The sequence below is a fragment of the Thamnophis elegans genome, chromosome 15 (genome assembly GCF_009769535.1).
Source record: "Thamnophis elegans isolate rThaEle1 chromosome 15, rThaEle1.pri, whole genome shotgun sequence".
NCBI lineage: Eukaryota > Metazoa > Chordata > Lepidosauria > Squamata > Colubridae > Thamnophis > Thamnophis elegans.
The window spans coordinates 37,984,557-38,005,982 of record NC_045555.1 but is presented as its reverse complement, the minus strand read 5'-3'; the positions used below and the strand labels follow the sequence as shown (position 1 = coordinate 38,005,982).

The 21,426-nt window shown below is 40.8% G+C and overlaps 1 protein-coding gene across 1 annotated transcript in view; it reads left to right on the top strand.

The window, feature by feature from the left end:
- MICU1 (mitochondrial calcium uptake 1) overlaps positions 1–21,426 on the top strand; it is a 199,730-nt gene that overhangs the window by 81,768 nt on the left and 96,536 nt on the right. The window contains exon 6 of the mRNA XM_032232122.1: positions 12,295–12,409. Within this exon, the coding sequence (XP_032088013.1) occupies positions 12,295–12,409 (115 nt within the window). The remainder of the gene's footprint in view (positions 1–12,294; positions 12,410–21,426) is intronic.

Here is a 21,426-nt window from a genome sequence, read left to right as displayed (position 1 = left end):
GGAGATCGTTCCAGAGGGCCGGAGCAGCTACAGAAAAGGCTGTGTAGAGGGACAAAAGGACATAGATGGGGAGAGATAATTGGACAGGGTAGTTGAAGTGCTCCTGAGATTATAAATATGGGTGGGCTGCCAAGTGTCCAAATTTTGTTCATATTACGTTGGAGATGCTGCAATAGCCAATGTTAGGCATAAAGAATTAGGAGCATCTATAAAGTTGCAACATAGAAGTTTTATTTAAACATGTACCCAAGAATCTGGCCAATAATAGTCAGCACTAAATTGATGCTAGATCAGAGTTAACATAATTCAAAGGAGGGCTGGACTTGGATCCCTTGTAGCAATGTAAGGACTCTAAACTGATGACACATTTAATCCCGTTCTCTATTTCTGCCTGCTCTTCTCCTACATCCATAACTTCAAGGATCATTAAATGAATGGTCAGAAGTCAAGGACTACCTATAATGAGTATTTCCACACAGACACACACAAATAGAATCATTAATGACCCTCAGAGTTCCTGCTTTAATTTCATCTGGTGATTGTAGCTGAAAAGATACTAAGGGAATTGGGAGGAAAAGCAGAATAATGACAGAAATATGTTTCTAACAACATTCTAGAAAGCTCTCTAGCTTTTACATTTGCTAATATCGTGACCCATCAAAACCGCGCTTGAATAAACCGCGCTCGACTAAACCGCGTCGCTGACATCATCAACAGGGCGACAACAGCCAGCGCGGAGAAAGAAGGGCGCTTTAAATAGTGCTTTGAAAGCAAGCTGATTCAACTTAAGGTAAGGGTTAGGTTTAGGGTTAGGTTAAGGGTTAGGGTTAGGTTAAGGGTTAGGGTTAGGATTAGGTTTAGGGTTAGGTTAAGGGTTAGGTTTAGGGTTAGGTTAAGGGTTAGGTTTAGGGTTAGGTTAAGGGTTAGGGTTAGGTTTAGGATTAGCTGTGTTTATTGTTTAATGTTATAGGGCCCCGGTTATGCACAGTATATATGTGACTGTACGAAATGAAAATGGAAAAAAATAAAAAATGCATTTAGGTTTAGGATTAGGTTTAGGGGGGTTAGGTTTAGGTTTAGGGGTTAATTTTAGGTTTAGGGTTTACAGCATGCTTCTGTCTCTGCGCTATTGTCGCCCTTTTGATGACATCAGCGACGCGGTTTAGTCGGGCGCGGTTCAGTCGAGCGCGGTTTTGTCGGTGAACCTGCTAATATTTATGGCTGGAGTGCACCTCTTAATAGCTTTGAGCATTTCCCAGAGTGAGGTGTCATAATTCCAAATTGTAGTCTTGAGTTCTTTCCATTGACAAATGTGTCTGTCTGTGGAAGATTTCCCCAAGGAGACCTTTATAACATGAAACGTTACATCCTAAGCAAATGGGGCATTTTATAACAAGGGTGATATTCACTTCTTTGGCATCTGTACTGACAAGTATTGAATGTGAAGCCTCACGTAGGCCCTGGAGAAAGACTTACCCTGAAGCGCTCTTCACTTGTTTGCCCATATATCATATATAAGTCAGTTTAGAATACTGATAATTCTCTCTCTTTTTCTTTTCTGAGGTAAATTTTTGGTTTTCTTTTAAAGAAGTGTTAATATTTTTTTCACCATCGATAAACCTGGAGCCATGGCAGGGGTGGGTTTCAACCGGCTTGCGGCGGTCCCTGCGAACCGGTTGGTTGGCGAACCCGGAAGTAAGTAACTTCCGGGAACGGCGACTGGCCCACCCGCCCGCCCGCGCTCCTTACCCGGTTTTGACGAGTTCTGCGCTTCCACGCATGCACAGGACGCATACAGCGCCTGCGCGATCCTCCAGGAGCAGCTGGAGCATCGCACAGATGCTAGTACGCATGCGTGCGCCGCGCGCGTGCACGACGACGACGCCGGTCCCGTTCCAACCGAACCGGTTGGAACGGGGCGAGAAACCCACCCCTGAGCCATGGCATAGTTTTATACTGAAAACAAACTTTCTGTGCAAATGCAATGCAGGAAGCTACTGCAACAGCTGCAAGCACAGTATTATAAAATAAGATAACCTTTATTGACATTTTTTTTCTGTGGACACAACTGGCACACATTAAAAAAATGAAATTCTGATGCCCGTTCTCAAAAGAATCCACCCAAGTTAGCAACACTATCTGGGACAAAATGCTTTAACCAAATTTCCATTGCAATAATTTATCACCTCCCAGTTTGTTATTAAATCTAGCTTCATGTAATACATTTTAGGCTCTAAGGAGCGAACATTAGCAGACAAAATAGATGCTAATGATACTCGTGAAACACTGGGGTTTTTTTGCATGGAATCTTACATAGATTAACATCAACCCTGTGAAATTAGCAAACTTTCACACTTTATCCTATCTCATGGAATTGGATTTAGGATAATACTCTCAGAGTTAAACATTCTTCTAAGTAATTCTCCTTTCTGTCACTTGTTTGGGGAAATAGGGGGAAAAAAGCTATTAGAAATATATGCAGATAATTGCATGAAAAATAGGTGTATATGAAAATCAGAATCAAATAAACCATTGGTAAATTGTCAACAAGAGCAGCATGAGGAGCAGAACTCCTCCAGGGTATCAATTCTGTAACCAAGTCACTGATTTAGTGTAATCTGTAAAAGCCATGAAATAGATTAATTCAGTAACTAAGTTAAGATTTAAGATTTAAGATTTAGTTTATTTGTATGCTGCCCTTCTCCGGGAGGGACTCAGGGCGGCGAACAATTCAAAGGGGGAAAAAGGGAACATAAAACACAATACATGTGATTAAAATAAACAAGAATCATACAACCATACAAGTCGAGAGGGGAGGGGAACTCATCAACCCCAGGCCTGCCGGCACAGCCAGGTTTTAACGGCTTTCCGGAAGGCCTGAAGAGAGGTGAGGGTCCCAATCTCCGCGGGGAGTTTGTTCCAAAGGGCCGGAGCTGCCACAGAGAAGGCCCTCCCCCGGGTAGTAGCCAGGTGGCATTGGCTGGTGGACGGAACCCGGAGGAGGCCGACCCTGTGTGATCTAACGGGTCTTTGGGAGGTAATTGGCAGCAGGCGATCTCTCAAGTCTCTCTCAAGATGAGAGAGCGAGAGAGAGGGAGGGAGAGAGAGAAGTTATGGCAGCTAATTGAAGAGGTATACATGTCCCAATGGTGTTTTTTTCAAAAGGCAACTGGACTTTGTTTTTCTTTGAAGAACTTTAGCTCCTCATCCAAGAATCTTCTAAAGCGAAATGTCTTCAAGGAAAAACAAAGGAAGTCCAGTTGCCTTTTGAAAAAACACCTTTGGGACACCATGACCTGGATGAATGAGACTGTCAATGCGTTACCTGACTCTATGATTTCTTCTCCAAGCCCCCACAACTTTAACCTTAGACTGTCTACTGTGGACCTCACCCCATTCCTAAGAGGTCTGTAAGGGGCGTGCATAAGCGCACCAACGCTTACCGCTTACCGTCCCTGTCCTAACAACCCCATTTATTTGTATTCATTTCATGTATTCATAATCTTGTATGTATCTATTATCTTATACATGCTTGACAAAAACAAACAAACAAACAAACAAATAAATAAAATAGAATAGAATCTCTACAGACAAGACATATCAATATACTTCCTTAGTAAAAGCTGTGGTCTTCTCTTTGCTGGAGATACTTCTTCAGTGATAGACTGCTTCTTGGCTATCTGGTGTATAGCTAACACTTAAGAAAATCTTTGCTACGTGTGGTGCGCCCTAACATTTCAGCTTGTTTTTCTTATGAGATAATGCACTTGTAGCTCTCTTTCAAAATACATCCAGTAGCATCTTTTCAAAAACACGACAGAGCAGTGGAGGCAAATTACACCCGTGTTATCAATAAATCATTGCCTCTCTCACTTAAAACTTTTTTGTGTGCTATTTTTTGTTGCCTGAAGATACATTAATTTTGGAAGAATCCAGCGGGTGGTCTTCTCTGAGTTGCAAAATTCTATATTGCACGTAGAGTGTACAATGAAAGGATAAATACCTTAAGTGATTTGAAGAGACCAATGCGGACTGTTTCTGAAATATTGGAGATCTGCCAGTAATATCAGATATATTCTGTCCCTTTTAAAGAGGCTTTTTCCTTCTTGCTTTCTTTAGAAGGACTCATCCCTTGCTTGCTGGGCTCCTGCTGCCTGTGGAGGGTCATGGGATATTGGTGGCTTGTTTTCCTCTGGACAGTAAAATGCTCGCCTTCTAAATTCTTGCATTTCAGGTGCAGCTTTTTTAATGGCGATGGTTAATTAATTTGTTACTGGGATAGGTATCCATGCACATTTCTCTTTCTAGCCTCTCAGAACCACCAGGAACTCAAGTCTAGCTCGATGTATCATGAGGTCAATTTTATGGGGCTATATTGCATATGCTGTTCCTTAAAAAATAAAAAAGTTCTCATTTTTCTCACGGGAATAAACATGTTTCCTTGGCTCAAATTATAAAAATGTGCGCTGTGCACATTTTTTCTTCATTTTCTAGGTTTACCGTACAAAGGCATTGCAAAGCGATTTCCCCACTAAGGCTGCAGTATTTCATAGAAATGCTCATCTCCATACATTTAAAAAATAAAAAAAATATCTCCTGGATTATATCAATTTTTCTGCTAATGTAAAACATGCTTTTTAGTTAGCTGCACCACCCTGTTTACTGCAGAACCGTGTTATACAATTCAGTAGTGCATCCCAGTAATTGTCCAAAATAAGATTCATTATGTAATGGGAGTTTCGGGTATCTATAGCAGAGGTGTCAACCTTGATTTCATTGAAGGCCACATCAGGGTTGTGTTTGACCTTGGGGGGCCATGGTGGGCATGGCCAGCTCGATATCACTCATGTCAGGGGCACTTGTGGTGTCCTAACCACTCTTCCAGTGAAAGCAGGTCCAGATGGTCTCTTGCAACCCTGTGCCAGCAAAAACGGAGCTCAGGAGGAGTGTACGTAGCCCACCCGGGCTCCGTTCTCTCTGGCAAAGGCAATGTGGGCTGGTCCTTCACTATTTCTTGGGCAGTCCCATGGGCCAGATTTAAGCACCCCATGGGTCGGATCCGGCCCCCGGGCCTTGAGTTTGACACCCCTGATCTATAGGTCTGCAGTCTGAATTTAACATGTGCTGTTTGATCATATATGTAAAGTTTGGGTGAGGGAAAATGGACAATTTCTCCATTAGACCTTTCCAGCTAATTGTTCTCCTGGATTTGTTGATCACTACAAAATAGATTCAAATAATTATCAGTTAAGTTCCTTAATTCCTATGGTAATTAAAGATCCCATTCTTTTTTTTTGAGACTCTCAGGTTGAGAGTGCTTATTTACACAGACAAATTTAGATCATGTTATTTTGAAGCAACAACGTTCAAGTGCCGTATATACTCGAGTATAGGCCGACCCGAATATAAGCCGAGGCACCTAATTTTACCACAAAAAAAACTGGAAAAGTTATTGACTCGAGTATAAGCCTAGGGTGGGAAATGCAGCAGCTACCGGTAAATTTCAAAAATAAAAACAGATACCAATAATGTTTTTGAATATTTATTTCAAAGAAAAACAGTAAACTAGCGGTGTATTCAATGAAATACTTCACTCACCTCATGATGCTGATATCCCGCTGTGATGATGATGTCCCGTGCAGCCGCGGGAGCGATGTCCTGCCTCCTATGACACACGGCACAGTGATTCCTATCATTGGATCACTGTACCAGAGGAGGTGGGACATCGCTATGTGGCTGCTTGCCATAACAAGGAGGAGGTGGGACATCGTTGCAGAGCGGCAGGAGGGGGAGGAAGGGGAATCGTAAGACAGTCCTGCATTACATTAGAACGTGAGGAGGGGGGATGGTGCGGTGCGCGCTGCGCGGCAAACTGACACAGAGGGAGGGGAAACTCACAGGGGCGCCGGCGGCATGGCCCCGCCCCTTTTTCTCCTCCATTTCGGGCAAATTTTTCACTGACTCGAGTATAAGCCGAGGCGGCTTTTTTCAGCCCAAAAAGTGGGCTGAAAAACTCGGCTTATACTTGAGTATATACGGTATCTTGGTAGTGAGCAATCAAAAAGAGATTTCAAAGGTGTACATCTCTTGTCCATCTGTCGAAACTAAGGGATGTTAAAATATATTTGGATAAAAACCCGTTGGATAACAGCTTGGAAAGGATACCAATTGGGGTTGTGCACAATGTGAAAAATTATTGGCAATTGTCCATTGGATTTCTCATGGACATAACATCTCTCTGTTATGCATTAAAGCAGCCATCTGTTTCAAGCTTTCATGCAAACCTGAAAAAAAAATGATGTTGCTGCTTTCAGGAGTTCCCTCATTAAAATTAGATTTAAATTGATATGATCCTTAAGGCAGACAGAACCTTTTCCCCCCCAGGATTGCCAACATGCCTTTAATGAACAGTTGAAATTGACAACCTGGAATGTAGAAAATATACCTATAAAGGTGCCCATCCTAGCTAATCCAGTTTTACTTCGTAATACACAATTCTCTTTGCCTTTAAACTTTTCTACATTCCCCTAAAGGGACGCTTGTCAATCAGAAAGGTCGGCAGTTCGAATCCCTAGCGCCGCATAATGGAGTGAGCTCCCATTACTTGTCCCAACTTCTGCCAACCTAGCAGTTCGAAAGCATGTAAAAATGCAAGTAGAAAAATAGGAAGCACTTTTGGTGGGAAGGTAACAGCGTTAACCACAGAGGTGTCTTCGGACAGCGCTGGCTGTTCGGTTTTGAAATGGAGATGAGCACTGCCCCCTAGAGTTGGGAACGACTAGAACATAGGTGCGAGGGGAACTTTTACCTTTTCAACATTCCCCCAACTCCAGTTTGAGAAGCAATTCTCAGTGGGATGACTTGGTGAAAGTTTACTTACATCCAAGTAAGTGCCTAAGAGCCATATGCTGCCAATTAAAAGGAGATTACTTGAACTTTTGTGTACATTATGCTGTTAGCTAACCTGAAAGTGGTCAATGGGGATTGAAAGAGAATGATATTACAACAAATACAATACGCAGAATCTTAAGCATTCATATTTTTTCTAATGATTGTTCAGTTACTTTAATCCCAAATTAGGCAGATGAGACCACACAAATTATCTAAATTGTTAAGATGTATGCAGTTCTGGCACGCATGATACACAATACATATTTGATGGAAAAACAGTATATTGATTGCTTAAGATTATCTTTTTTTTTAAAAAAAGTATTGAAGTGTAAATATTAATGGCATGGAAAATATCACTGAATGTTCACTGCTTTCTTTCATGATTTAAGACAAATGATCAGTTTGTAGTCATTCTCCATTTTATAGCAATTGTGTTCCCTATACCTCTTGATATACAGACATTGTTCATTAAATGTTTTGTATTATTATATGAAAGTTAAAATACTATAATATTTGAGGGCTAGCTGTGTTCGTAAAATGATTATCTGTTTATAGTTTTGATGTGCTCTTACTGGCAATCTGCACTCATATTTTGTCCAAACTAGACTAGATTACATCAAGATTTTCAAAACAGGAAGAAGTGGGTGGGGATTACACTTTTCTCAAATCCCTTCTAGTTCTTAGAAGCTTTTACCACTGTGTTGTGGTAGGTAACATTTAGACTATTTTTTCTGGAGCAGAACAAAGCATTGTAAGACAATGGAAATCAGAAAATACTAATTATTTTCTCCAGCAGAAACTCCCCATAGGCTGCAACCATCCTTCTTTCCTTCCTTCCTTCCTTCCTTCCTTCCTTCCTTCCTTCCTTCCTTCCTTCCTTCCTTCCTTCCCAATTAGCTTGGACAAAGTTGTATCCACATTTTCTTTAAAGCCAGAAATAAAATAATAATAATATAGATTCTAATTTATGCAATGTATTCCCTTCAATTTAAATATGTATGCTCAAAAAAAGCAAAAGAAAAAAAGCTGGAGACACAGATAAAAATTCAAAATATGCTTATTGAATGCACACCTACCAAGGGTATATCGTAATGGGCATTGTTATGGTGATTAATAATATTAATGTGCTATAGTTCAATTTCTGAAATTGAATTTGTGGTGCTAGTAAATAAAGCGAGATAAATAATTATTTGGCATGTTTTTTTTTACCTTTGGTGTTTCATAATTCATATATCTGAAAGCATATTACTAATCTCTGTGCTTTAATAAAGCCTTTGCAATTTTATGTGCTTGGCTTCGTTCATGTGATGACCGAGCTTTCCATAAATTGCTAGGTTAAATGTGGCCATCCTATTTTGAATTTAATTGCAGCTTCAAAATCCCCAGTCCTTTTTTCCCTTGATACAGAGGACAATGAAACAGCTATGTGTGTAAATGTACTTTATGATACTGTATAGTATATACGTGATGCCTTACAACAATCAGACAATATTAACTTCTGTTTTAGAACAGATGAATACATTTGTTGTCACTTTGACAATCAGGCCTTTAGTCTGTCTTAAAACATTTCTTCTCTTTTCCTGCCTGGTCCATACACAGCAACGTCATCAAAATGCATTTGCTTTTTATTCCTCATTTAATTAAAGGTCTAAACCGATGTTTCCCAATTGTCATATTTCCAGATGTGTGAACTTGGAATCTCAGAATTCCACACTCATTGATTAGATGGTCATTGATTAGAGTTCCGAGGGCTGAAATCTACATATCTGGAAATTGCCAAGTTTGGGAAATATTAGTCTAAATCCATCTGACAGAAATTGAACTGGTCATCTCTTTGACTATATTTGTATTGCAGTAGAGAGAATATATGCATCACTCTTACATGTTGGTATATACTATTCAGCTGAGCGGTATGGTGGCCTAGAGGTGAAGACACTCGCCTCCCACTTGGAAGGTTGGGAGTTCAATCCTAGGTAGCATCAGGTATTTCTCTTCTAGGGTGCAAAGAAAAAAAATATACTGAGAACTCTGCTTGGCATCAGGAAGGGCATCCGGCCAGTAAAAGCTCAGCTCCATCCAGTCACCCGGACTCTATCCCGAATTAAAAGATTACAGTGTCATAAAAAGGGAGTTCGTATACTATTCAGTTACACTATAATTATTTCTAGTTGCTTGTAACCTATGGCTAGAGACACTTTCATTTTTCTAGGAATATTATTTTAAATTCTAAATGAATTAAATTGAATTACTTAGTGTGACAATGAGCTTCAGACAATATTGAACAGACTCAGTCGATTTGGGGGAAATATAAAACTTTTCAGTAAGTCAAACTGTTTTTTAAAATAATCACCATCACATTTTTTTCAGTAATGCTTCCATTTTTATCAATGGGAACTTTATAAAATAGTTAATTTGATAACAGATAGAAATGAATTTGGAATCCAGGTGCAAAGAGGACTTACAATAGGTGGGTAGAGCAGAATGTACTATTAGTCTTTCTGATGTCAATGGCAAGTCATTAAGAGAAGCCTAATCTACTTAGTATTAACTACATGTCATTTACTACTACTACTACTATTACTACCCCTGTTACTACTACCACTGATGATACCACACCTGCATGCTTGCTTTTTAAATAACTTGCATTTGATTCAAGAGTAATAATGCATTGTGCTGAAATGATAGTTGGGGGAAATGGTATAAAACACATTCTTATACAAGAGAAACTGGTTTATAATAGAATGTGTTTGAATTACTGACATCCCTGTTGCATTAATCGATTTCACAAAACTGCATCAAAGTGTCAGAAGCTCATTCATTATGATATTTAGAACTCCATAATGTGAAGTGGATATTCTTAGCAGTAGTATATGCTGTATGAGATACATATTTTTACTACTCCTAATGTAAAGAAAGATACAGAGTGCCATAATAAAAATTGTGAATCATGATTGGGATAAATATTGTTTGGGCCTAACGTTTTACAAACAGAATGCCTTTAAATGAGTTCAAAATCTTAAATTCTGTCTCTCTCAATCTGCAATCTATACTTCAGTGGAAATCAATCTCATTTCAGTGGAACTTTCTTTACAGTTAGAGTTGCATGCTAAGGAGATACTAAAATGACAAGAGACAGGAGTAGTAACAGTATGATCACCCAGTCTTGAAATTATAATACTGTAAACAACAGAGTTCTGAGTTTAGGTACAGTTTTCATTAATCCTAGAGAGCAGTGAGTCTCAAATCTTTTTCCAGATGTTGTCAATTGTATGTGTAAATGTTGGACATACAATATCCTTATGTAGCTTTTCCCTTTTGATTTTGTCAGAATAAATATAATGACACCGACAGAAGAGAATATTTGTAGTTCAACCATGAACGACATATTTGTGGGGTCCTTGGTGCTCTCTGAGCTTGGTTTTCTTTTTGCAGTTGTTTCATTACCCACCTAGGTAACATCATCAGTGCTAAAAGGGAGTGCTCTTTTTTATACACTAGTAACTTGCCCTGTCGGTGGGGGTGTTCTTTGGTGGTTCATTTGTTAGGCTGTTATTTATTGTTTGAAAGCCACCAAGTTCAGAGAACAAAGACTTCATAAATATAATGAGTGAATACTGGTATCAGTATTTTGCAGAATAAGTACAACTTTGCTACATCTCACACTCCCTAAAATGTTTTCACAATGTTTGGTGCAGAGGTGGGTTCCTACCGGTTCGGACCGGTTCAGCCAAGTAGGTAGTAACTCGGCTTGCCATGCCCCTGAACCAGCAGCACCATCTTGATTTTTTGGTTCTGTGCATGCGCAGAACAATCTTCATTGCAAAAATTTAATCCCCCCCCTTTTCTAATGTTGTGTGCATGTGCATACCTTTTTTAGGTGCAAATGCGCACGTGCGCGGAGCAGGCAGTAATGCCGGTAGCAACTCACCCCTGGCTTGTTAATTATCCTTTCTCTCAGTATGATTACTTTCTTTTATTATGGCTTTATCTCCAATTCTGGTACTTCAGACAGAAATAGAACGATAGCATCAGGCAGCATCTGAATCTCTTATCTCAGTTTCTAATCAATGCCTTCTCTACATTTCTTAATTATGACTGTTATCGTTTCAAATGTTCCTTGCTCTTCAAATGCAACAGATGATGATGTGAATGTGCTTTAACTGTTGTTGCTTAACAAATTGTCTTTCCTTTATCTCATATATGATGGGATCCTCGCTAGACAGAGGTAACCGATAGGGGACAGTTGTATAACTGGACCCTGGTGTGTTGTTGATGGTGTCTTTTGTTCCCTAATACCGCTCTTAAATTTGTGCTTGTGATTTATGTGCTCCCGTGCTTGCATGTTTCATATACATTAACCACAACTCACTTTTTAATATTTCTACTTCTTCTCTGTGTGCGTGCGTGTGTGAGTGTATGGTGCTTGTCTTCTAATATCTTCTGATACTTCTGAAAAAAAAATAGCTATTTTAAAATGATAGAACTCAGCCTCTCTAACCCAATTTTTGCATCTTTTTTTGGCCTTTAAAACTTCAGAAGGCAAAATGACTTAACAGCTTTTAGTTTACTAATTAAATCTATGGATAGAATGAGAGAAAAAAGAAATTGTTGGATCAGAACAGTCTTGTCTGCATTACAATTACCAATTGATGATAAACTGTGGCCTCTTAATCATGACACTGAGATTAGATTCGGTCTTTTATCTTTATTTTCATTAGCTATCATTTCCCAGTCCTGCTGTTTAAAAAGAGTTTTGCATTATGTATGCCTCACCAAAAATCATAGCCAAGATAAATCCTTTAAATCATGTCTGCAAAGCTTCAAAGCTAGTTAAGTTTTGCAGTTTTAGAAAATACCTGGTACTATTAATTCTGGTTTCCTGAAATGTTCATATAGTGCAACACTGCTATTAAATTCAAGTGCTGTAACCTTCAGTATTTTATCTGTGCATAGAAGTATAAAAACTCTCCAAACCAGACATCAGTTAATTCTTTCTGATCACTATGTATTAAAAATGGCAAGATAGAAGCTTTAAATTACCTACTTATAAAGTTAGAAAGAAACAAGGCATATCTTGATTTGCCTTGGATTGAAAATGTTAATAGCACAATCCTAGCCTGCTCAGTTAGAAATAATTCCTCTACTCAAAAGGATGTAGACTTCAATAAAGACCAAAATTTACGTAAAAGTATAGATAGAAGAGAACTTGGTTTTAATATTTTAACCCCCCCAAAGCCCATCTGACAGATTTAAAGGCTGGAAAGATATCTGAATGGTAATAGAAGGGATTTAGAAAATGAATAATGGCAATAATAATAATAGAGTATTAAAGCTGTGGTGTGTTATTAATTAAATATATTTTTCTTCTCTTGGGATTGTGGTATTCGTAATCTTTTAAAATAGAGAATTTCCCAGGAACGTGAGAAGTTTGCAGATGAAGACAGCATCTTTTATGCCCTTGGAGAATGTGGCTTGATTTCCTTTTCTGATTATATCTTCCTCACAACAGTCCTGTCAAGTAAGTACATGTTTTTGTTCCATACTCTTTCTATTTCAGGTGGGGTTTTTTTCTAAATACAGAAAAACAGAGTTTGAAGGGATCTCTTATTACCGCTTAAACACCATCGGCATTGACAAAGTCACCATCAGTCAATTGCAAAAGGCAACTTTGCTTGGAACAGCTTACATCCTGCAACGATTTCTCTACAATTAAACAACGTCTGCCTACCCCAAGTCCTTGAGAAGGACTTGATAGGTGGATAAAAATGTCAAATCCAGTCTAGACATCTGGCTGATTGTGCAATGCGCCATAACAACAATGCTTTTTTTTTGTGTGTGATTTGATCAGGCTCACAGTTGTTGTCAGTGTGCATTCAATTCTCCATTTTTAGATGATTTCTTTGGGTCCCATTTGTGGCTGATGTATATCAGAAATGAACAAGCTCTTTTCTTCTTTCTCTTGGAAACATTCCTGTTTTGTCAATTTTGGATTTGGCGTCAGCCCTCTTGTCATTTATCCTGCTGTGGAAAGAGCATCACTGATTCTGTCTGGTTGAGAGTATTCTCTCCCTATCTTGTTCTAAGTCATTTGGCTGGGAAAACTGCACATATTCTGCATTTGGCCCCCGTGAAGGCAGGAAAAGAATTATATGTGCATCATTAAATTCTCTATCTGGAAAGATTTGAAATCTCACAAAACTTGTATGGAAATTAAAATTCAGAGCACATCAGCTCCAAATATGCTAAATATTATATTTACCAAGCCTTTACGACTCCTGCTCTTCTTGCTCACCTTTTAACTCCGTGTTAGCCTCTTCGATAAGCAGAAGACACATCATGAAACTCTTTTAGGTGTTTAAGAAGCAGCCTCAACTCATGGACAAGATTCAAGTCAGGCCCTGATCCCCGTAATTTCATACCTACAATGACTACTGGGGATCACAGAGGCACGTTGTGGCTTAATGATGCTGGAGATGGTCTCAGCTCTGGTGGTTCAAGCCCTAGCTCTGCATGGCAGGGTGAGCTCTGTCACTCGCCTCAGCTTCTGTCCACCTAACAGTTTGAAAACATGTTATGCAAGTAGATAGATAGCTACCACTTTGGTGGGGTGACGAGCTGGTGCTCTGTGCAGGCAGTCAGATTCCTGACCGCTCTGAACTTTCTCAGTTCTGGCGCCCACTTGCAAGGCACCTTCAGGAAGGGAGAAGACCTTGGGAGACACTGCAGGAAGAGCTGCTTCTCTCTTTCTCTGGTGCGAAGCCAGCTCGCCCATCTGTGATACACCTTGGGAAATGCACAAGCATTTCCTATAACAGGGCTGCTACCTTGGGCAAGCCAAACTGCTATTCTGCAGTAGCATTGTGGGCTCTTGGCTATGTAACAACACCGTACGCTAACAACAACAACAACAACAACAGGGGATCGGTTCCACCACAAATGCGCGAACGACAAAAGCGCACCTGACTAAACCGTGGTGACAAAACCACGGTGACAAAACCGCACCGACGAATGAGCGCTGAAGCGCGCCGACAACAGCATGCCGACAGAAGCGCGCTGTAACCCTAAACCTAACCCTAAACCTAACCCTAAACCTAACCCTAAACCTAACCCTAAACCTAACCCTAAACCTAACCCTAAACCTAACCCTAAACCTAACCCTAAACCTAACCCTAAACCTAACCCTAAACCTAACCCTAAACCTAACCCTAAACCTAACCCTAAACCTAACCCTAAACCTAACCCTAAACCTAACCCTAAACCTTACCTTAACTTAAATCGCGCTTCTGTCGGCGCGCTTTTGTCGGCGCGCTGTTGTCGGCGCGCTTTTGACATTGCGGTTTTAGCGGCGCGGTTTTAGCGGCGCGGTTTTGTTGGCGCGGTTTTGACGTTCGCGCATTTGTCGGGTCACGCAGGGGATCACCATAGTTTCTAACAGAATCCTACTGAAGCTAGCATTTTTGTTCTGTCATTGAGTTGTGGCATTTCTTGCCTGTGCATCAGTTTGCTACATGAGCTAACTTTCCATCTTTGAATGGGGAGGTGAGACTTAACTGTATTTTCCCCAAAATAAGGCCAGATCTTATATTAATTTTTGCTCCAAAAGACGCATTAGGTCTTATTTTCAGGAAAATATACGGTAAATGCGTCTGGCTGATGATCTTAACAGGGGCTTATTTTTGGAGTAAGGCTTATATTACGAGCACGCTGAAAAATCATGCTAGAGCTTATTTTTTCCATTAGGTCTTATTTTTGGGGAAAACCTTTTGTTCCTCCCTTCCCAGTTGCTGATCAAACAAGTAGAATTTTGTGATGCCCAAAGGTATTGAGATAGTGAGTCCAGAAGGCAACAAGGGCATTGCTGGTCAGCTATATTTATCACAGAAAACTATTGTGCATGTAGCTGAGAGAACTGACCATCTTGTACAGAAACGCACACCTGTACAAAGAGAGTAAATAACCTGTCTGCCAGTGTTTTTGTTTTGAAAACAACCAATTTGGCCAGGTGAATAGTCTGTTGGCAAGAAGAAACAATACTATAAATATGGAAATGATTTCCCCGTTTTCTGTTGTGCACAGGCATTATTAGGTCTGATTTTCAGAATAGCACAACTGAAAGAGGCTGAGGCATCAGAAGAGCCGTTCCCATGTTAACATTTGATTTGATATTTGATTTGATAAGTTTATTTATAGGCCGCCCTTTTCCCTGAGGGGACTCAGGGCGGCTTACAACTTATGGGGAAGGGGAATACACAATTAAAAATAGAAACAACATTCATCATTCGGGTGGGGGCGGATTATAATCTTTAACCCCAGGCCTGACGGGATAGCCAGATTTTAAGGGCTGTGCGGAAGGTCTGGAGGGTGGTGAGGGTACGAATCTCCACGGGGAGATCGTTCCAAAGGGTCGGAGCTACTACTGAAAAGGCTCTCCTCCGTGTGGTTGCCAGTCGACACTGACTGGCAGATGGAACTCGGAGGAGGCCTAATCTGTGAGATCTAATAGGTCGCGAGGAGGTAATTGGCAGGAGGCAGTCTCTCAAGTACCCAGATCCACTACCATGAAGGGCTTTATAGGTGGTAACATTTATAGGTGGCTTTATAGGTGGTAACATTCCTTGTGGCAAGAAGAATAAAGAGAGGGAGATGCTTGTTCCTCCAGTAAAATCCTTGCTGTGGAATTAAAGAGTTTAAAGATACGACATGCAGCACGCCAAGTTCTCTTTACGAGAATGAGTTGATCTGTTCCATGCATTTTTTTTTTAAAAAAATAATGCTGCATAATGAATTCAGCAGCCTCAAGCCTTTCGATGGTTCTGCTGCTCTTTGCAGTTTTGTGATTATAAAATGTTGGGACTGAGCTTCTGATATCATAGAACCTTTATAAACAGCTTATCCGATCAGACTGAAATGTCACCTAGTACAAAAAGTCCCTGAAACTGAGATATTGATCCCACTAAGAATGAAACCTTCTTTGAGTTGTGTAGGGTGTGGACACCCTAATGCTTTCCATTCAAATGAAGAACTCTCAGGGCAATGGAGTATGAGGAAAGTGGAGGAAAGGAACAATAGGATTAGTCTTTCTATACCTTAGCATCGTGGTGGCGAACCTATGGCACACCAGAGGTGCCACGCAGAGCCCTCTCTGATGGCACACGAGCCATCCCCCCAGTTCAGCTCTGCTGCACATGCGCACGTACCTCCCGCCGGCCAGCTGGTGTTTGGGCCTCTGGTGCACATGTGCAGGTATGGGCCGTGTGTATGCACTGGGTGTGGGTATGGAATGGGCGCACTCGCCTGCGCAGGGTTATAGGCATGCAGGGTGCACACTTGCATGCGTGTGGGGTGGGGGGCACTTTATGCAGGGGGCGGGGTGCATGCATAGGGGCCACACACGTGCTTTGGGCACACGGTCCGGAAAAGGTTAGCCATTACTGCCTTAGCCAATGGTTAAGTGTGTTGCCAATTCATATTTATTAAAATGTGTTGAGTGCAATTTGTCCTCAGCCATCTTTTATATTGGTCAATGATTTGCAGACAAGGATGTAGTTGACATTATTCACAGTACGGGTGTTTTGCTGTATGATAATGCAAATTCCTCATGATTGTACCCTTGGGCAACTAAGCACCACATTTAATCAATGTTATTTGATTAACGTTACTTGCATTTACAATGAGTAATCAATTCAGTTCACTTTCTTGATAAGGCCATATGCCAGTTATCAGAAAAGTGTAATTACTAGAGTTAGAAAGTGAGAGAAGATTATGGCCTATTGTGTGCAGAAGCAGAATATAGCCTGCATTGTGCAAACCTACAATACTGGATTGCAAGGGAGTACCTGGAATCCAGGCCATCTCTCCTATTTTTGCTTAATTTAAATCCCAATACAACTACTACTTCTTTGGAACATGAAGATAATTATATTCTCCATCCTTGTCATTTCCTTTTGGCGATAGCGCCTATCTGTTTTCTTGATGTTTTCTTGTCCTTCCTTTGCTGTGTTGGTGTTAAATTATCCACCTGTTTAGACTCTAGAAAGAGTGCAGAGAAGAGCAACAAAGATGATTAGGGGACTGGAGGCCAAAACAAATGAGGAATTGTTTCTGGAACTAGGTATGTCTAGTTTAATGAAAAGAAGGACTAGGGGAGACATGATAGCAGTGTTCCAATATCTCAGGGGCTGCCACACAGAAGAGGGAGTCAAACTATTCTTCAAAGCACCTGAGGGTAGAACAAGAAGCAATGGGTGGAAACTAATCAAGGAGAGAAGCAACTTAGAACTGAGGAGAAATTTCCTGACAGTTAGAACAATTAATCGATGGAACAACTTGCCTCCAGAAGTTGTGAATGCTCCAACAGTGGAGGTTTTTGCGAAGATGTTGGATAACATTTGTCTGACGTTGTGTAGGGTTTCCTGCCCAAGGAGGGGGTTGAACTAAAAGGACTTCAAGGTCCCTTCCGTTACTTTATTCTATTCTATTCTATTTCAAGTGTAGATGTTTGGCTTCTGGGAGAGATACAAATTGTTTTTGGTGTGCTCACCTGCTACCTTAACAAGGGACTTGACATGAAATCAGAATCCGCAGCATAGTTTTCATTCCTTTACTCTTATTCCTTGGTCCTGAGCTGTAATGGCCTGTTTGTTTTCTTCCTCCAATAAAATAATCTGTTGCTGCTCTTAGTGAATTTAACTATGAAGGACAAGAACAGAATAAATTTACCTTTATTGGAACATGGAATACTAATGAGCTATTTGTATGCGGCCATAATTGCAGCTATTAATTTGGTTATATAAACAAATGCAGCTGAAGGAACCCACACTTTAACGCTGCAATCCAAACTGAGGATGAGAAAAGTGAAGTTGATAAAGACACCCAGGAACTATTGCCTAGGCCAGTGGTTCCCAAACTTGGCAACTTTAAGACTTGTGGACTTCAACTCCCAGAATTCTCCAGCCAGCTGGAGAATTCTGGGAGTTGAAGTCCACAAGTCTTAAAGTTGCCAAGTTTGGGAACCACTGGCCTAGGCCAGTGATGGCGAACCTTTTCATCACTGAGTGCCCAAACCAGAATGTGCACACATGCTGAAGCGCCGTAAACCAAAAGACCAGTTGGCTGGTGCGCATGCGAGCCAGCCACCTCTTCTTCGGGTTTATGGCATTGGTCTTCACGCATGCTGGAGTGCTGTAAACCCAAAGATAAGGTGGCCAGCGCATGCATGCACACGTCAGCCACCTGGTCTTTGGGTTTAACGGCATGCGCATGTCCATCCGCCAGCTGGTCTTTGGGTTTCCGACACTTTGGAGCGTGTGAACACCAGCTGTGGGTGCACCAAGGTACACCCACGTTACATCTATCCTCCGCGAGCTGCACTGACTACTGATTAGTCTCCGAATCCGCTTCAAGGTGCTGGTCGCTACCTATAAAGCCCTACATGGCATCGGACCTGGGTACCTGAGAGACCGCCTCCTGCTGATTACCTCTCTCAGACCAATTAGATCGCACAGGTTAGGTCTCCTCCGAATTCCATCTGCCAGCCAATGTCGGCTGGTGACTCCCCGGGGGAGAGCCTTCTCTGTTGCAGCTCCGGCCCTCTGGAACGAGCTCCCTGTTGAGATCCGGACACTTACTACCCTCCCGGCCTTCCTTAAAGCCACTAAGTCCTGGCTGTTCCAGCAGGCTGGGGGGAGCTGAGAAGCATCTACCTCCACGGAAATTGTGAATGTTGGTTTTGTTTTTAATATGTTGTCTTGTCTCGTTTCTCCCTTTCCCTTGTCTTTTGTGAGCCGCCCGGAATCCTCTGGGAGTGGGCGGCATACAAGACAAACAAACAAACAAACAAACAAATTAATAATAATAATAATAATAATAATAATAATAATAATAAGCTGTTCAGCGCGCATGCGTGCACTGGAAACCAGAAGAGCCACTGACGATGGCGTGCATGCCCACAGAGAGGGCTCTGTGTGCCACGCTTGCCAGATGTTCGCCATCACAGGCCTAGGGAAAGGGGCCGGAAGTGCAAAATAGATAGCGTTTGAAAGCAGCTCAGAGAAACACCTCTGTAAGAAAGAAGAGCAGGTACAGCATAATCAGGCTTGCAAGATTCTGTTATAATAGTCAGTCTCAATAAAAAGTAATTTTAGTCTTCTTTTGGAGTTGGTTCCCCGGTCTGATCTATCTACGTAGTGGAGCTAAGAGGTGGATACTTACTTGGGTATAAGAAATTAGTGGTGGTTCCTCCTGAGTAGAGTGCCCTGTGAGTAAGATCTATTCTATTTGTCTAATGGAACCTTCTATGCAGAGGTGGGTTCCTACCAGTTTGCACCTATTCGGTAGAACCGGTTCGTCAAATCTACCGAACCGGTTAGAAGAGGTTCCACCAGTGGACACGGAAAGCAGGCCACACCTACAGAAGAGGCTCCCAAAATTTTGAAATCACCACTGGTGGGTGTGTAATGTCCCGCAGTTATCTACGCATTAATAATGATCTAGTAATATTTCCTTATACATTTTAGGGACCTTTCCTTACATAATTGGTATTTTCTTTCATACTTTTGGATTTCTAATTTCTGTTTCCGTTAGTTGGCAACTGCTAAAACCAGTCCCACGTGAAAAAGTATTCAAAGCCTTCTTGATTTTAATTGTCAATTTATTTATTCCTGCACATTGTAATATTTAGTCATTTACATATCTCTGTTTTTCCACTGTTGTGCAAACACAATTCCAGCAGCTGCTAACATGTGTAAAATTAAATATATATTATACTCCCTTTCAAATAGCCAACAAAATATTTCTGGTTTTAATTCCATATCTTGCTTTACGATGGCTTCTAACCACTAACTTCTGAATAGCTACTTGGACCGACCTAAGTACTAATTCATAATTTCATATCCGGTCACATGGGTGGCAAGCCACACCCATCCGGTCACATGGGTGGTAAGCCATTCCCATCCGGTCACATGGGCAGCAAGCCACTCCCACAAAGGAGGCCACACCCACAGAGTAGGTTCCAACAATTTTTGAAACCCACCACTGCTTCTATGTAAACAGAACATTTGTGGCCATAAGTAGTGAAACACTTCCTCTGTAAGCAACATGGAAAATGCAACCTCACTGAAATTCAGTTAGTTGAAATCTGTGCTGGTCTACGGAGATTCTCAGGCATCCAGGTCCTGGTTGTTCCAAAGATGCTTTTTTCAAGAGCCAACTGGGCTTTCTTTGTTTTTTTCCTTGAAAAGGTTTTGCTTCTCATCTAAGAAGCTTCTTCAGTTCTGAACTGAAGAAGCTTCTTGGATGTGAAGCGAAATGCCTTCGAGGAAAAGTCTAGTTGCCTCGTGAAAAAGCACGGTTGGGAGGCCTATACTTGTAACTGATTTGAAGCAAGAAAAATGAAATGTCCCAACGTAGATGTTCAGTGTAATAGACTAGAATAACAGAGTTGGAAAGGGACCTTGGAGGTCTTCTAGTCCAACCCCCTGCTTAGGCAGGAAACCCTACACCACTTCAGACAAATGGTTATCCAACATCTTCTTAAAAACGTCCAGTGTTGGAGCATTCACAACTTCTGAAGTTGTTCCACTGATTAATTGTTCTAACTGTCAGGAAATTTCTTCTTAGTTCTAAGTTGCTTCTCTCGTTGTTTAGTTTCCACCCATTGCTTCTTGTCCTGCCCTCAGGTGCTTTAGATAATAGTTTGATTGCCTCTTCTTCGCCCCTCCTTCGTACTGCGGAATACCATCTCATCTCCTTCCATTGTATACCTCCAGCCCATGTATATTTATATTTTTGAAAGTTCCAATAGCCCTTCGGTAAATGAATATCCAGTAGAGAAACAGTTTTAAAACTTTTGTATAATTAGCCCAAGAAAATGGGTTCTGGTTATTCTTTTTGTTATTACTGCAGTGTCTACGGTTGGCCAGGGCTCAAATAAAATCATATCCCTTTTACAAGCAAGGAGCCATTTGCATCCCGCGTAGAAAATGAAGTCTGCTACTATATTTTATTCATAAGTAATTTACTGCTCTTGAGCAGTCTGCTTCCCTAATTCGCTCTTGTGTGTCTTATACTTTTTTTCCCCCCAAAAGACATGATAACAATATTTTAAATTGTGTCAGGGTTTCCTGTCTTCTATTAAAATGTTCGGGGAAAATAGCTTAGAGGACTTTGCAGTGATGTTTATCTGTTTCTCCAGTGTTAACTTTTTTTTCAGCACAGTTAGAATTTCCTTAGTGGGGAGACACAAGGTTAAGGGAAATTAGCTGACTTTGCTTTTTTTTTTTTGTCTATAAGTTGGAAGAAATTGCATTTTGGGCAGCTAGTTGGAAACATGGTAGTGAAAAACAGAATAAAAATCTCCTTATTTGTTTAAAATAAATATATCTTGATTTTCTGTTTTAAAAGTACTTGTTTATTAATCACATCTATTAAAAATATTCTATTTACCATGTTTCCCTGAAAATAAGACAGGGTCTTATTTTCTTTTGACCCCCGAAATAAGCGTTTGGCCTTATTTTCGGGGAGGTCTTATTATTTTTG